Below are 17,292 nucleotides of genomic sequence, written 5' to 3'. Positions count from 1 at the left end.
TCATTGCATTTGCAGTTTAATCTGTAATTGTACATTTTATATTTGCCTGCTAATCCATGTTTAACTTGCTTATGTTGGTTCTGAATTTAAGAGTATGGATGATTATCTAAGATAAAATTGTTTGTTTTTGTTCAATTCTAGTATTAGAATAAGCCACATTAGAATAAGCCATGTGGACCTTTTTACTTTCAGTCAAAAAAACAGGGATATCAGGTGGGAGTTGTCGCCCTTGACTATGTTTGATTGGATGTGGCTTTGAGGAACTGGACTGGAATTGGGACAAGTCTCCACTGACTGACTAGAGTTAAACAAGGCACAGAGAAAATGGTTATGATTATCGGAGGCCAGTCATCTCAGCCATACAGCATTGTTGCCAGAATTCATCCCAATTATCTTTAGCTGCTATTTCAATTACCTTCCCTCCACATGGATTTGCTGATTGCCCAGTGTTCAGTTCTGTTCATGCCTTCTCGGGTACTGAAGTGGTCCATATCCTATTCAGGACAACAATATTTGGGCTGCTCAGTGACAAGTAATATTCATGCCTTACTGGGCAATGATCATCTCCAAGTGAGAACCTAACCTCTTTCCCAGACATTCAATGGTATGACAAAAAGTTATGATGCAGGTACACCATATAATTAGAAAAGGATGGGGAATGGAGTATAAAAGTGGGGAAGTCTTGCTCCAGGCATAAAGCGCATTGGTGAGACTGCACCTGGAGTACTGTGTACAGTTTTGGTCTCCTTACTTAAGAAGGAATATAGCTGAAAATGTGTTGCTGGAAAAGCGCAGCAGGTCAGGCAGCATCCAAGGAACAGGAGAATCGACGTTTCGGGCACAAGCCCTTCTTCAGGAGTTATTTCACAGGCAGCTGGAGCGGACCCAGCCAATCATGGGGATTATCATAGACCACTTTGTAGATCGTCCCTATAGTGGATCTTCACCACTACACCCATGTAACTACAGGTGGGACAAAACCCATGTAAATAGTCATAAGTATAAAGAACACATTGTTAAGAAGTTTAGTTGGAAGCGGTTCAAAGAAGGTTCACCAGCCTGATAAAGGGGTTGTCATATGAGGAAAGGTTGGGCTTATACTAAGTGGAATGTCAAAGAATGAGAAGTGAGTTTGGTTAATCATTTAAGGTACAGTGGGAGGTAACAAGATGGATGCAAGAGAGTGTTTACATTCATAGGGTGAATCCAGAACAATTTAAAAATGAAGGGTATCCTATTTAATATATAAAGAGGTGGAGTGCTTCTTCGCAGATCATTGAAATTCTCTTCAGCAAAGCGTTGTGGACGTTGGATCATTGAATCTTTGAAGATTGACTTAGATTTTTTTTATTTTAAGCGTGGGTCCAGAATGATGGGGCACGCAGCAATGTGGAGTTACAGACACAGTATTAGTCATGTTCTTACTAAATGGCAGAACACTGAATGGCCTCCTCCTCATATTTTCTATTTCCTTATGTTCAGCATTGCCAAGTCACGCATCAAAAACCTAGGGTTACCATTGTTCAAAAATAGAACTGGACCAGCCATGTAAGCATTTTGAGCGTGTCAGAGGTTGTATCTTCTGTGGAAATTGACCTACTTCCTGATTCAAAAACTTTCCAACATCAGTAAGTTGGAAGTTCAGGAAAAGAGGAAATATTCCCATTTGCCTGCTTTTAAACATTTCCAACAACATTCAAAAAAGCTTGTGCAAAACAGCTCACGTTATTAGCACCTCGGGTATCACCTTAAACATTTTGTCCTTCCATCATTGTGGTGTGCTGTGTCTTTACTGTGTAATATCTCTAAGACACACTGCAAGAACTCACCAAGATTTATTCGACAGCAGTTCTAAGCCCAGGATCCTTATAATAAAGAAAGAAAGTGCAGTAAGTATCTGGGAACACAACCTGTTGTATGTTCCTCTCAAATGTGTGCACCACAAAAACCTGAAACTTTGTACTTAATAGTACTTTGTCAGTACCTTGCAACAATTCAAGAGAGCAGCTTACTTTGACCTTCTCGAGGCTGATTATGAATTGGCAGTAAATGACTTACCATTGACATGAAATTCCCATGATTTCTTTTGTTTTAAAATGACTTCCACATGATCTACAAACATGATATATTTCTTCCTTTTTTTTCTTCTCTGCTATCCACCTGTGTGGTGGAGGATTTTGCATTCTCTGCTCAAGGTCTTGCCCCGAGGTGGTTTAGATGAGAAGTGAACAGAGAACAAACTTCCTTGCAATATGTGCCTCTGATTCGTCATGTATTAGAATCCCCTTATCCAGTGATTGATTTGTTACTATATGGGAGGGGAACTGATTCACCCTACCTGAGGATAAAACCTTAATAATACCAATAAACTTCAAATACATTTTCTGACCTAAAGCACCACTGCAGGAAGGAACATGGACTCTTCACCCCTCTTCATTGTACTTAAGCAAATACAGTTTCTCTTAGCCTTCAGAAACACGTCACTATCAACTACATCTGTTGCAATTTTTCTCGCCTATTATTGGTTGCTTTATGTTTATTGTGAGAAAACATTGAACTCTGTAATTTTATCCATGTTTTTGTAGTTTCTCATGATACAATGTAAGGAATGACCTTATAGTGGTTTATAAAGTCATGGAGGGTGTAGGTAAGGGGGCATATTTTTAAGATGGGAAGAGAAAGATTTAAAAAAAAATATGATGGGCAATTTTTTTATTTTACAAGAAAGTGGTTCGTGTATGGAATGAACTTCCAGAGGAAGTGGTGGATATCAGTACTGTTACAATGTTTAACCAACATTTAGATGGGTACATGAATAAGAAATGTTTGGAGGGATATTGGAACAAGCAGGCAGGTGGGACTAGTTTAGTTTGTGACCAAACGGTCTGTTTCCGTACGGAATGACTCTGACAATCGGTTGAGATGCTGTTGCTATAATTTATTAATGAATGAACATTCATGTGACATTGACCCTGATTAGATTTAGTTATTCTTCTTCATGTATTCTTTTTATGTTGAATAGATATCATTTTGGATTTTTTACTAGTTTCGTCCTTCATCCCACTGTCTAACCTTTTTCATAACTGGTTAAGTTGACCCAGGGACATTTATGGTTCTCATTTTTAGGAACTCTTTTAAGTTATAATTGTTACTTTGAATTATTTCACAGGCAGCTGGAGCGGACCCAGCCAATCATGGGGATTATCATAGACCACTTTGTAGATCGTCCCTATAGTGGATCTTCACCACTACACCCATGTAACTACAGGTGGGACAACACCCATGTAAATAGTCATAAGTATAAAGAACACATTGTTAGTTGTATTGTGTAGTCATGATTAGGTTGCTTATTCAAGTTACCAACTGACCCTATCCCCAGACACTAAAGTATAGGCTTAAGATTGTATGAGAAATTGCATCATCTCTGTTGGATTGAAGATGCAGTTTTGAGTTTAAGGTTGAGACAGAGTAGAAGATGCTTTACTTTGATTTACACCTATTCTACATTTGTGACACGCGCAATGCAAAATATAGAAAAACATTTAATTTTCCAAATTGCCACGTAATTTTTGTTTTAAAAAACAGAACAAAAGCAATCATTGCTTTTCTTCACTTTTTTTCATTTCATCTTCATGTTTCTTTTGTTTATTTCCTTTATTTGAAGCTTTTTTGGAAAACACAGCACTTTTAGTATTGGACCAGAATTCAGAGTGTAGAATACAATATACATCACTGTTATAATATTGCAAACTCTATAGTACTAGAACATAAATGTGCTAAAGAAGAGGACAAGTTGAGTTGCTCGCAGTACATGGTAAAACAAAGGGAAAAAAAAAGGAGATTTTAAAATTTATCAAAATAGTTTTCTTCTGCTGGCTCTGTAATTAAAAGCATGAAGTGATGTAAACTGGGTGGGTGAGCCAGAGTTTGGAATGTATATCCGTGGAGCACAATGAACCATCTTTTGTTGGAATTCTTCCACCTACACAATGATGAACACGCAGTAAATAATCTATTTAAGTTGGAAGACTTTATTTGGGGCACCTTTGTTAATGGTCATGAAAGCCTGAGAGGAAGGTTCTGCCTTGGGAGCAGATAAAGCTGCTAAGTGATATTGTGGATTGTTGTTGTTTTCAACATTGGTGCTTGTCGTACCTGCTATATCCACCAGTTGTTGTATAGTACATCCCAGCTCCATCAAATGTGTCATTTTCCTCTTTCACGAGCTAGTGACTCCCAGGTGTAATAGTTGATGTTTTAAGACCTCCACATCACCCTTGCGAGTATCTTGCAAGTGGAGTCCTGAGTGCCCCACTGGTCAATGAGCTCTGGTATCTCACTACACAGAAGATACTTGGGTATACAACCATTTTCCATGCTGCAGCTACCTCAGATTCACCGAAACTACCTTTTGATTAGTGCAGTTCTGAAGAAGGGTCACTGGACCCAAAGTATTAACTGTGTTTCTCTGTCAGACCTGCTGAGATTTTTCCAACAATTTTAGATTTTGTTTCTGATTTCCAGCATCCACAGTTCTTTGGGTTTTTTTGGATTATCGCAGACACTCTTGGGAGCAATGACTTATAGGAGACTGTTACATGCATGTACTGTCAAGCTGTGCTGAGGTGTTGAATACCAAAGTGAGATCGACGAAAATAGGGTGAAAGGCTACGTCATGTTCACTACAGTTATCGGTAGCTGGCATACAGACAATGTGATGTCCACAGTGATGAAATGGATATTGTGTGCTAAAAAGTAACACTTTCATAACAATAACTAGTTGACTTTTATTTGATTTGGATCCTGCCAGGGCCAGTCTTATTACTGTTTTGGTTCAAATATGGTCAAAAGCACTGAACTCTCGAGGCAAAATGACAGGGACTGTCCTTAACATCAAGGCAACATTTGACTAATGATGACCTCAAGAAGCCTAAGTACAACTAGAATCAATAAAAATTTGTGGGGGATATTCTCTCTATTGCTTTCGTAGAACACAGGAAAGATGGTTGTGATTGTTGGAAGCCAATCATCTCTGCTCCTGGATAGCACTGCAGAAGTTGCAAAGTATTGTCTTGGGCTCTGCTGTCTTTAAGGAGAAAGTGAGGACTGCAGATGCTGGAGATCAGAGCTGAAAATATGTTGCTGGAAAAGCGCAGCAGGTAAAGCAGCATCCAAGGAGCAGGAGAATCAACGTTTCAGGCATGAGGCCTTCTTCAGGAATCTGCTGTCTTTCAGCTGCTTTGATAATGGCCTTCCTTGTATGAAAAAGCAGTTAGGCAGGAATGAGTGTTCACAGTGGCACAGTGATCACTACCATTGGCCTCTCTTCAGAAACTGAAGCAGTCTGTGTGCATATGTAGCAAATGCTGGACAATATCCAGGCTTGGGCTGATAAGTAAGAGAATATATGAGCACAGATATGCCAGACAATTACGATCCACAACGAGAGAATGGCATTATCTTTGCTAAATCCCACGCGATGAAGTGCACCATGCTTGGCTAAATTAGTGCAGCTCCAACAGCACTCTAGATGGTTGACACTGCACAGGACAAAACAGCCTGCTTGATCGTCGCCCAGCCCACCAAATTAATCATTCACTCCCTCCACTATCTATGTGCAGTGGCAGCATTGTATGCCATCACAACTTGCCAGCCACCTTGGAAACCCTTGACCTCTACCACTAAAAGGTCAAGGGCAACAGGTGCTGGTCCCTCCAAGTCTCTCAGTAGCTTGAAATTTTGATCTCCATTACTTTGCTATCACTGTGTCAAAATCCTGGAGCTCCTTTCTCTCAGCACTTTGGATGTAACTGCACCAGGCACATTGCAGTAGTTCAAGAAAGCAGCTCAACATCGCCTTTCTCAGATATGATGTGAAATGAACACCCAATTCTGACCTTGCCAGTGACAATATACATCCCAAGAAATTAAAGCCTCTCAAATTTTAGAATTTATCATTTTGTGTATGTGTATCATTTTGAAAATCTGGGATCATCAAGGTGAATCAACCTTGAATTAAAAATGAAAAAGCATAACTGTAAACCTTTGCTATTATTCTTACTATTAAGAATTTATGGGCGGCACAGTGGTTAGCACTGCTGCCTCACAGCGCCAGAGACCCGGGTTCAATTCCCGCCTCAGGCGACTGACTGTGTGGAGTTTGCACGTTCTCCCCGTGTCTGCGTGGGTTTCCTCCGGGTGCTCCGGATTTCTCCCACAGTCCAAAGATGTGCAGGTCAGGTGAATTGGCCATGCTAAATTGCCCGTAGTGTTAGGTAAGGAGTAAATGTAGGGGTATGGGTGGGTTACACTTCGGCGGGTTGGTGTGGACTTGTTGGGCCGAAAGGCCTGTTTCCACACTGTAATTTAATCTAATCTAATCCAATTAAGAGTTATTTTGTGTTTTACTATCAACAGGAAGCAAAGGAAAAATATGGCAGCAATTTCGGTTCACTAGATGGGTTCATTTCTTTACTTGAAGAGTTGTGAATCTTTGGCATTCTCTGTCCTGCAGGGTTGTCGATCCTCCATTGTTGAATATGTTTAAGGTTGAAATGGACAACATTTTGGAGTCACAAACAATGTAACGAGGTGTGGAGCAGACAGGAATGTAGAATTGAGGCCAAATATTTACCATGATTGTATTGAATGGTGGAATAGCTCTGAGGGACTGTATAATCTATTCGTAATTCTGTTTGTTTTTTTAAACCATCACTGGTGGTACTAGGCAGAACATTTGCCTCCATCAGAATGATATCTCCAAATCAATTAGTGGGGTACTTTCAATTTCAGTAAGATTTATATTCACCTTGGTAAGAAATTGTTGTGAAGGTTGCATATGGAAACTTACCTAATATAGTACATTAGGGGATAAAATGGACTGGGCAATTCATGATAGTATGCTACATGAGCAAATTGGGATAAACATGATAGACAGTGTTTTCAAATATGTTTGATTGCCTGTGTCTAGGTCTGGATATTGGAATGGAAGGGAACTGTTACTGATTTCTGCTCAGGCACCTTGTCACTGTCTACAGCTTGTTGACTCACTTTCCTTTTTTTTTGTGCCATGTATGGATTACTTGATGTGCACCAACAAGTGGCTAGACTGCATTTGAGATGTTGCATGGATTTTGCCATGGTTTACACAATGAGAAATGTCAGTTTTCTATGGGGTAGCTGTGATTCTGTGACATAAAGTGCAGACATACAACAGATTCTGAGCTGCAAAAATCTGTCATTCAGATGCAGAGCTCTTGATTCACTTCATAATTACCTTTGGAGGAGTACAAAGTTTCTTCTATTACAATGATTTTATTTAACCATTATTGAGTACAGAAAAAAAACATCCTTTCTGTTTCTTGTTAAAGGAGCCTTCACGCTCTGATTATTTGGGCATAATCTAACAAGGATGGGCAGTAAATACTGGCCTAGCCAGTGACGCCCAAATCCTGTGAATAAATACAAAAGAAGGTTCAAATTAAGTTATTGTTGCTGTCCAGTTCCAAGATATAGAATATCTTCCTTATTGATTTCTCACTCCTTTAAGTATTTTGGAACAAATACCTGGTATTCAGTAAATACTAATGCTTTCACCTCAAAGATTTTTAGCTTGTTAATCCACAACTATTTTTTGAACAGAGCTTTCAATTGCTTAATCCCATTTAGTTCAGCTCATTAATTGAATGGCTTTGCGGAATCCCTGTTCCTCCGTTACCTTCTGTTCTAAATTTGTAAAGTATAGCTGTTTATAAATTGAAAATCCTTTTTATTCTCGATCCATGGCTCATCTGACAAGGTGGTGATAGGTTGTATTCATCATGGTGGTTGTTTTTTGTAAGAGAACGGCTATCTAAATCACTTCAGAGGACATGAAAATTCAGCCATGTAGAGTGCAACAGGTAAGGGTGGCAAGTGACAGTAATGTTATTTTTGTCTGTTCCTAAAATTTTAATAATTTTTTTTAAATTTGTTTAATCCAACAATGAGCAAAACAAGTGTTATTGTGTTGTACTGCAACTGGTTGCAGTATCTGTCTGTCCACAAGAAGTGCTGCTATCACTACCACTTCAAATTTAACTAGGAGCTCCAGTATACTCGTTAAGCTCAGATTTGAAATTTAATTTGAACAATACCTTTTAATGTTTAAGCCTTTAAACATATTTCCCAGGAAAATGATTAATACCAAAATGAAAAGCCATCACTTGGCAAGATTGAGCTGTTTTACTGAACTAATTGAAAGCTTTAGACGTCTATACTGGGCAATTCAATGAGAAAACAGAGGCTGAAAACTAGTTTTAGACATTTTTGTATAGAATATTATCTAAGCAGAATGCAGTATTTTTAAAATTAAGATTATATTTGAAATAGGAAAACTGAAGAGACTTGTTGCAGAGTTTACATGTTCATGATGGGGAATGTGCCTAGACCAACCATAGGAGTTTGGAATCCTAGATATAATAATCCCATTGTGAGCACTTGAGGTTTTTAGTCCTTATATTGCTTTTTTAATTACAACCTTTCTCAAGTGAGAATTGAATTGGAAGATTTGTCATACACTATAGCTGCAAATCTGAATAAAGTTTATTTTAGCTTGAAGTATAGTTTTGATGATGGAATGAAAAAGTGCATGAAGCGCAATCAATATGTTCATTGATGTTTAATGCAGAACAACTGGTGAAGACGATGGAGGTAATTTTCCTTCTGTTGATGACTCCCAGGAAGTCTGCACCACTTCTTTCTCTACTTCTCCTCCCTCACAGGTAAGGAATAGAAAATATGCTATCCTGCTAATGAATGTTAGCCTAGCATCTTTCTAGCAGGTCATAATGTTAGTCTTATGCAGTATTTCTAAGGAAACGATACAGATATATCCAATGAAAATTAGTTGTAATAATTTGATTTCAAGTCTTTACTTACTGTAACATGTAGAATTGAGCACATGCCTGCCCTGTGACTGCATGTGAACAGTGTTCGATGCTCTGTGATTTTTTTTGAAGGGACAGACATTTCTGGTTAAAAGCCTGATATGACATTATACGCTGCATCATTAAAAATACGATTCAAAATCTTTTTTGACCAAAATAGTTGCTATAGAAGCTTTACCCAAGTTTTCTTTTGTAATATTTTTGTAATACTTTTGTCAAATGCAAGTACAATGATCTTTTGGGATTCTTATTCTAAAGTCAAGCTGAATTTAACATAGGCCACTGCACATGTATATCTTCTGAATGATTTTGTCAGTGTCCAATATTATTAGCATATTTGTGAATTATACACTGAACACAACAGAACTACTCAGTGATATGGTCTAACCTTCAGCACTATATTTTGTGTGTGTAATTGAACAGGGCATATGTTAATGTACATCAGTCCTATAAATAATATAATTGTCCCTGAGCCCACATCTTACTCCTGATACTTTATACCGTTGAACAAGCTGCAACACAAATTTTCCAACCCCAGTACAAAACTGGAGACAGTTCAATTAAATTCGTACAAATCCAAATATTTAGTTTGTGAAATATTAAGTATAACAATCATATCAAGACACCAGTAAAGATTTAGAGCCATTGATTGTAACAATTGAAAAGAGAACATTGGAAATTGGACGAGAGATTAAAACGTTTTAATATTGAAGTACTGAAGCAGGCAAACAATGGGCTGCACCTTCCAACCTCTAAAAAGGTTGCATTGATACCATTTGGAAGTCCTAAAACACTAACTGTACTAGCTGTTTGGGAAGTTTAAACATTCAATAGGCAATTTTCTAGTGACTGGAACCTTAAGAAAATGTCACCATCTCTGGAGATTTTGGGTGGTTCCAACTTGTATTCTTGAATAGTTACTCAGCAAAGATTAGAGGAATTAGAATCTGCTCTAACAACTGATTAACTTTTATTCTTATGCCCACAAATTCCTTATAACTGAACACACCCTTTCCACCCCCCCAACCCACTCTGCTCTCTCATTCACTCACCTGCCACCTCTCACCGTATACCTTACACACTTGCCTTCTCTCTGTAACTGTCAAAGAAGCTTAACTTGCTAGAAAACAACAGCTTTTACCATTAAAAAAAGGAGAATGGCATTTGTGAAGATATATTCTGATGCTGCCTGCATGTGTTGTTGGATTGTATTTGTTGGAATGGATCCTGCATTGGATGTCCTAGCAAGGTAAGTAGGTAGCTTATAGCTATAGCGAAACCTACCCAGATCGCAAAATTCGGTTAATGTACTTCACAATACCGTTTTTGTAATTTGGTAAACATATTGAACTTTTGGATTCTAAAAAATAAATCCCATACTCTATAAATATACTAAATGTGATTACACAAGGTTAGATTCATGTTTCTAAAATGTGTGCCAAAATGATAATCTGGGCTCTGTGAAATAACTGGTAAAGAATGTTTTCAAGCTGCTTTTAATGTTTACATTAATTCTTCAGTGTTGTATGATGCTTTACTGTGGTCTAGGTTATTTCAGTAGTACTGTTAGAAGTATCAAAACCCAACCCTGGAGATGATTTCAGTTGTCACTTGCAGTATCCTAGACAAAAATGAAAAATGGCTGCAACCAAATATTTTGATTCAAGTTGCAGACAGATTGCAGTCAGCCTGTTTGCAGCAGCCAGCAGTGCAGTATTGACACTCTTCATATGAGCAAATTCTGCCCAACTAGGGCAGATTTCTAGCCAAATGAGAACATGTTATAGATGTGACTTCTAAGTAACAGTATGGACCCAGTTGTTCCATGTTTGCTAAGTTTACTCTGCAGTTTAACTGGATAAATAGGGCACTTCAAAAGTGATATTATTTGCAATGTAAACCATGCATTACACCAAAGTTCCAAATATATCTGCATTATCACCACTGAAAGGTTATAGGTGGCCTGAATTTCAGCTAAAATTTGGGAGATGATTGCCAAAGACATCTAGATTTGATGTGCAGGATACGGGGGGAGCCAAAAACTGCTGAAGTAACCAGCAAAGCCAAGGAAATGGACAGTCTGGCCAGTGGATAGGGGCCACAGCTGAGGAGTTTGGAGGACAGTTTCTGGCTGTTGGTAGAAAGCTCCAGTTGACAGAGTGCAGGAGAAGTGGTTCACAGTGATTGGCAAAGAGGGCATTTTGAGACTAGGAATGAAGCTCTCATCTGCAATGTGAGAAGGTGGAAGGTGGTCAGTGAGATAGACGAGGGTGTAGTTGAGGTGCAGATTGCCAACCAGAGCTTTATTTCCAGTTGCGATAGATGGATGGGTGGGGCTGAAAATCAGGGTTATAAACAGTAGTCTCTTGCAAAGTCCTCCTTTTAAGATTCAAGATAGTACTCTAGCTTCATTTGGCCAGTAAGGAATGTGTAGAGAGCAAGCAGCTTCCACATCGATTTATTTGCTGGGAAACCACAGTTTAGGACCCTAACCCACTTACTTTGTGCTAAAGTTTAGTCCAGTTGTGATTTATGTCATTGTACAATGGTGGATTGGTCAATTAGTTCAGTTGGCTGGAAGACTAGTCTGCAAGGCAATGTATTGCCAACAGCATGGGTTCAATTTCTGCACCAGCTGAGGTTATTAGGAAGTGCTTTCTTTCTTAACCTACTCCCTCTCCTGAGGTATGGTGACCCTCAGATTAAACTACCATCACTCATCATTCTCTGAGAGAGCAGCTGTATTGTCAAGTAGGACTATAGTGATTTACTTTTACCTTTAGTTAGGTCTCCCACCTGCCTTTTGTGCGAACCTCATCCATAATTTTATTCCTGAACTTCAAAATATAATAATACAGAAATGGTGTCCAGATTCCTGATCCTAAAATTTAAACAACCGCACCCTAGGCACTTTTCCTTTCTCGTGCCTTTTTGTAGTTGATGGGGGTTGTTAAATTTGAGAACCACGTGTCATTCATCAATGTAATCAGAATGCCCTCGTCTCTGCTGCAAATTGATAATTGATTTTAGCTTAGTTGACATCACCTTTGGTAGACAAGGCAAGAAGAAACTGGTCAAAGCTCCTGCTGCCTATCATTATCCAGTGACCCTGGGTGCAGACTGGGCAAATCTCCCTGTTTGGGTATCCATCAGAACTGTGAGTCTTTAGTGATGGATACCTGTGGAATTATAGACCTCTGAATTATGACACTCAAGCAGAAAACTGTGGAGGAATTGATCAACATTTGGCCTTTTAAAGTCTGCAATCTCTTGGTATGTGTATCTGGAAAAACTCCAGAAACAGCTAGCAGGAGGCTCAAATTGATCATCAATATAATTTGTAAAAAATGAGATTGCACAAGTACTCAATTTGACTCTTTGCTTTAACACCAGGTCCTTTGTCAGTTTAGATAGACACCATGATGGTTCATCTTTCAGAAATATGTATTTTAATGTCTTTTCTTAAATATTGTTAGTCTACGTTACAAAGTTGAGATTTCGATGCACAATACTCTTATTTTCTTCTCTCTAAGTTCTGTTTTCCTTTTCTTCTTTTTCTCTTTCTCTTTTGTGTGTCTGTGTGTAGTGTGTGTTTACTGTTAGTAAAACACATTTTCAGACTCCCAGGCCAGTGGTGATGGACACTCTGAAGGTCCCCCTGCTAGGCTTGACCTTTACGCATCAAGTGAGTTAAAACCGAAACAATTTGCAAGTATCCAGCCACATTTTGTTTTGAAGCCAAGCAAGAAAGTTCAGGCAGCCAATCTTGAATTATTTCTTGGTCCCTTTTCCGGAAGTTAAGGAAACAGAAACCTGGTGGTACTTTTGGTGTGAAAAGGCCTCATTTGAACTGCAGGATGACTTCCCCCAGTTTTATTCATCCTTTATAGTTGTGGATTATTTCATATCATTAACTGCAAGTTTTCCTGTAGTGTCTCAATTAATTGGAACAAGAGCCATGACTTTGACTGCCTGAAAGCTAGAAGAAGCCAGCTTTCTGCAGAAAACAATGATGTCAGCCAATTGCACAGTTTACTGACCTCTTTGGATTGACTTTAATCCTGGGCAAAAGCCTGGGATCCCTGAGGTCAACCAGATAAATATAATCTGCTCCCTTCTGTGTAATGTCCAAGATGAGCTCCCATTGGTAACATCTGAGCAAGATTCTTACCCAACTAAAATTGCTGATACTTGAAACTAAAAGTGCTCCTTAGACTTTCTTGCTCTCTTCATATGTTTCTGACTATTGTTTAGTTAGACTAAGAAGCAAATTCCCTTAGCTCCCCAGCATTGGAACCTTGAAAATTAATCTGTTGGTGTAATTCATGAGCCACATTTTATGATAAAATTTGTAATCTATCTATCCTGACAACTCAAAGACTTTTGCTGTTTGATTTTTTAAAAAAATATTTACGTAATAATTGGAGCTAACCTATGGAAATATCAGTACAATAATAATAGTTTGTACACATTTAGCGCCATTAACATAATGTAATGACCCGAGGCTCTTTATTTTGGCGGGGGTGCTTACAAAACAAAATCTGATACTAGGCCATATGTAATGATATATTAGAGAAAGAAAGTAATCAAAATCTAGGTCAAAGTAGTAGATTTTAAGAAGAAGAATAAGGTAGAGTGTGATAGCAAGTCAGCAAGAGAATTCCAGAGTGAATATCCAACGTTGCTAAAGACAGCTACCAGTATAAGCAACTAAAACTGGAAGTGCTCTTGAGGCCAGATTTAAAGGAGAGCTGTTTCTGCAGTTTGTGGGAGAAAAGAGATTTCAGAAATAAGGTGGGGCTGAGGTCGTGGAAGGATTCAAAAATACAATTGAAAATTTATTGTTCAGGAAATGCAGGTGGCCAGGCAAGCATTGGAATGGTTGAGTCTAGAAGTAGCCAAGACATGGTTGATGGTTTAGAAGGTAATGAACTGCATCAGGAGCGGAATCTGGTGATGTAATGGAAATGGAGCTGGGCAGTCTTAGTGATGTTGTGGATATGATTGATTTTATATTTGCTTTAGCATCAGACTATTGCCAGGAAGAGGGGTAGAGTTTGTAGCTGGGGAGTGAAGCATTGTTGCTATATTGTCAGATTCCTGTTCAATATCCAGCAGATGAAAATTTTCTCCACTTAAGTACTGAATTCTGAAACCAAATAATCTCACCATTTAGAACAGTGGCCAATTGAGAAGTGTAAGGTTGTCCTGAGGGTGGAAATTAACTTGCTTTTGGATGGTGTGAAATAGGAGAGTGGCAATGGATTCTTGCGAAGACACCAGAGGTAACTATACTGAATTGGAAAGAGACTCCAGTAGATTCTCTGGCTACTGTTAAACAGATGGAAATTGCAAAAAGTGCGAAATAGCTGGATGATGGTAGAAAGGAGTCAAGAGAAATGTCAAAGACTGCAGATGAGTCAAGAGAAACAAAAGGGTAGTTGTATTTGCTAAATCTGTGGTGTCATTTGCTGACGTAAGTGGGCATTTAAAGCTGAAAGTTTGAATTATATTATTTGAATTTACCATCCTTAAACTGAGAGGCGAAGACTGCATCTTGCCTACTAGTGCTTTTTAGATCAGTGTTCTGTGTAGTGAATATTGAATTTGGTTTCAGTTTCTGACTGAACTCAGTTAGCCAATGCCAGTGGAGGGCTGCAATTACAGAGGAACCTCGATTATCCGAAGAATACGTGGGGGAGTATTTTGTTCGGTTAATCGAATGCCGGAGAACATAGTTAGCTGAGCGTCGGTACCTTGTGATCTTGTTCAGATTATCTGAAATTCAGTTATCAAAAGCCGGATAATAGAGGTTCCTCTGTACATCCGTATCCCTGGATGAAAAGGACATGAGTCAGCCAAACTGCTTGCTTCAGATTACCATCCAGCAACCTTAGTGGGAAATGTGCATTTGTAGGTCGGGCAAGAACAGATACATCGACTGCAATATGCCCCCAACAGTGGAGTGAGTTTCAAAGCCCACGGATCCAAATTATCTCTGTTTGTAGAATCCGACCCCATAAAGAAACATGAATTTTTATGTTGTGATAAAAGAAATGCACGTACAAATGTAAAAAAAATTACAAACTTGGAAATTTGGATTTCCAAATAGTGACATTTGGGGTTGGTTATTTATGTTGATTTTTTTGTTTATTTGTTTGATTTGTACTATTTTATGAAAGGGAATATAAATATTGAACACTGTCAGCTTGTTTTTGGTTCAAGACAACAAAGGATGGATTTTATCTTAGAAAAACCAGAGATTTAAACATTCTTAAACAATTGAGAGGAGACCTGACTGGGATTAGAAGTAAGTACAGGCAGTATCTGCATTGGAAACTGGTTCTGTTCTGGAGTTCATTCGCAAGTTGAATTGTTTGTAAATTGGAGCGCAGTGCAGGACCGTGCAAAGCAGCCATTCTTATGTACAAGAAATTTTCGTACGTCAGATCTTTAAAATATCTTGAAACGCATGAAAATGGATAAATCCCCAGGACCTGATCAGGTGTACCCTAGAAATCTTTGGGAAGCTAGGGAAGTGATTGCTTGACCCCTTGCTGAGATAATTGTATCATCGGTAATCACAGGTGAGGTGCAACAAGATTGGAGGTTGGCTAACATTGTACCACATTTAAGAAAGGTGGTAAGGAAAAGCCAGGGAACTATAGACCAGTGAGCCTGACATCAGTGATGGGCAAGTTGTTGAAGGAATCCTAAGGGACAGGTTGTATATGTATTTGGAAAGGCAAGGAGTGATTAGGGATAGTCAGCATGGCTTTGTGTATGGGAAATCATGTCTCATGATTGGGTTTTTTGAAAATGTAACAAAGAGGATTGATGAGGGCAGAGCGGTAGATATGATCTATATGGTCTTCAGGAAGGCATTCGACAAGGTTCCTCGTGGGAGACTGGTGAGCAAGGTTATATCTCATGGAATACAGGGAGAACTAGCCATTTGAATACAGAACTGGATTGAAAGTAGAAGACAGAGGGTGGTGGTGGAGGGTTGCTTTTTAGATTGAAGGCCTGTGATCAGTGGTGTTCCACAAGGATCGGTGCTGGGTCCACTGGTTATCACCATTTATGTAAAAGATTTGTATATGAACACAGGAGGTATAGTTAGTAACTTTGCAGATGACACCAAAATTGGAGGTGTAGTGAACAGAGAAGAAGGTTACCTCAGAATACAACAGGATTTTGATCAGTTGGATCAATGGGCTAAGAAGTGGCAGATGGAGTTTAATTTAGAAAAATGTGAAGTGCTACATTTTGGAAAAGCAAATCAGAGTAGGACTTACTTAATGGTAAGGTCCTGGGGAATGTTGCTGAACAAAGAGACCTTGGAGTGCAGGTTCATAGTTCCTTGAAAGTAGAGTCGCAGGTAGATAGGATAGTGAAGTTTGGTATGCTTTCCTTTATTGGTCAGAGCATTAAATATAGGAGGTCATGTTGCAGCTATACAGACATTGGTTTGGCCACTTTTGGAATGTTGCATGCAGTTCTAGTCTCCTTCCTATCATAAGGATGTTGTGAAACTTGAAAGGTTCAGAAAAGATTTACAAGGATGTTGCCAGGGTTGGAGGATTTGAGCTGTAGGGAGGGACTGAATAAGCTGGGAATGTTTTCCCTGGAGCATCAGAAGCTGAGGGGTGATCTTATAGAGGTTTATAAAATCATGGGGGCATGGAAAGGGTAAATAGACCAGGCCTTTTCCCCGGAGCAGGGGAGTCCAGAACTAGAGGGCATAGGTTTAGGGTGAAAGGGGAAAGTTCTAAAAGGAACCTAAGAGCAACTTATTCACATAGAGGATGGTGCATGCATAGAATGAGCTGCCAGAGGAAGTGGTAGAGGAAGGTATGTTTCCCATTTGATTAAATGAGTTGCTTCTACCCGCAGTTTTGGGCTTCTGCAGTAGGTCCTAGAACGCATTCCCCACTGGTACGGGGGAATACTGTACTCTTACAAGGAATGCAGAAAGTTAGCAGGCAGATAGCAAAGAATTATGAGGGCAAGTAGCATGTTGGCCTTTATTATTAGGGGATTGGAGAACAATAAAGAATTCTTGCTACAATTGTATAAGGCTTTGGTGAGACCATAATTGGAGTACTGTGTACAGTTTTTTATTTTCATACGTTATGCGAGAATATATCAGTAGGCACTCGAGCAAAGCTTCACTAGATTGGTTCTTGGAGTGAGAAGGAATAAATTGGGCCTATATCCTGTGGAGTTTAGAGGAAAGAGAGAAGATCGCCATCAAACAAAAAAAGGTTCTGAAGGAACTTAATAAGAGTGTAGGCATTTGAACAGTTGTTTCCCCTGATGGATTGGAGAATCTAGAACAGCAGGACATACTCTCAAGATGAGG

At 39.0% G+C, this 17,292-nt stretch overlaps 1 protein-coding gene across 7 annotated transcripts in view; it reads left to right on the top strand.

The window, feature by feature from the left end:
* atg13 (ATG13 autophagy related 13 homolog (S. cerevisiae)) overlaps nt 1-17,292 on the top strand; it is a 79,775-nt gene that overhangs the window by 34,763 nt on the left and 27,720 nt on the right. For 4 of the 7 annotated variants that reach the window (XM_087996745.1, XM_087996746.1, XM_087996747.1 and 1 more), the window contains 2 exons: nt 8,669-8,762; nt 12,514-12,612. In XM_087996745.1, the coding sequence (XP_087852871.1) occupies nt 8,669-8,762; nt 12,514-12,612 (193 nt within the window). Of the gene's footprint in view, nt 1-870; nt 970-8,668; nt 8,763-12,513; nt 12,613-17,292 lie in introns of all 7 variants that reach the window. The other 3 variants (XM_087996750.1, XM_043706215.2, XM_043706216.2) reach the window with 3 other exon arrangements.

Source organism: Chiloscyllium plagiosum, unplaced genomic scaffold (assembly GCF_037043375.1).
Source record: "Chiloscyllium plagiosum isolate Xiang-an unplaced genomic scaffold, Cpla_swu_hap1 HiC_scaffold_18, whole genome shotgun sequence".
NCBI classification, from domain to species: Eukaryota; Metazoa; Chordata; class Chondrichthyes; order Orectolobiformes; family Hemiscylliidae; genus Chiloscyllium; species Chiloscyllium plagiosum.
Note: the sequence above shows the minus strand (reverse complement) of the source record. Positions and strands in the feature narration are given on the sequence as shown.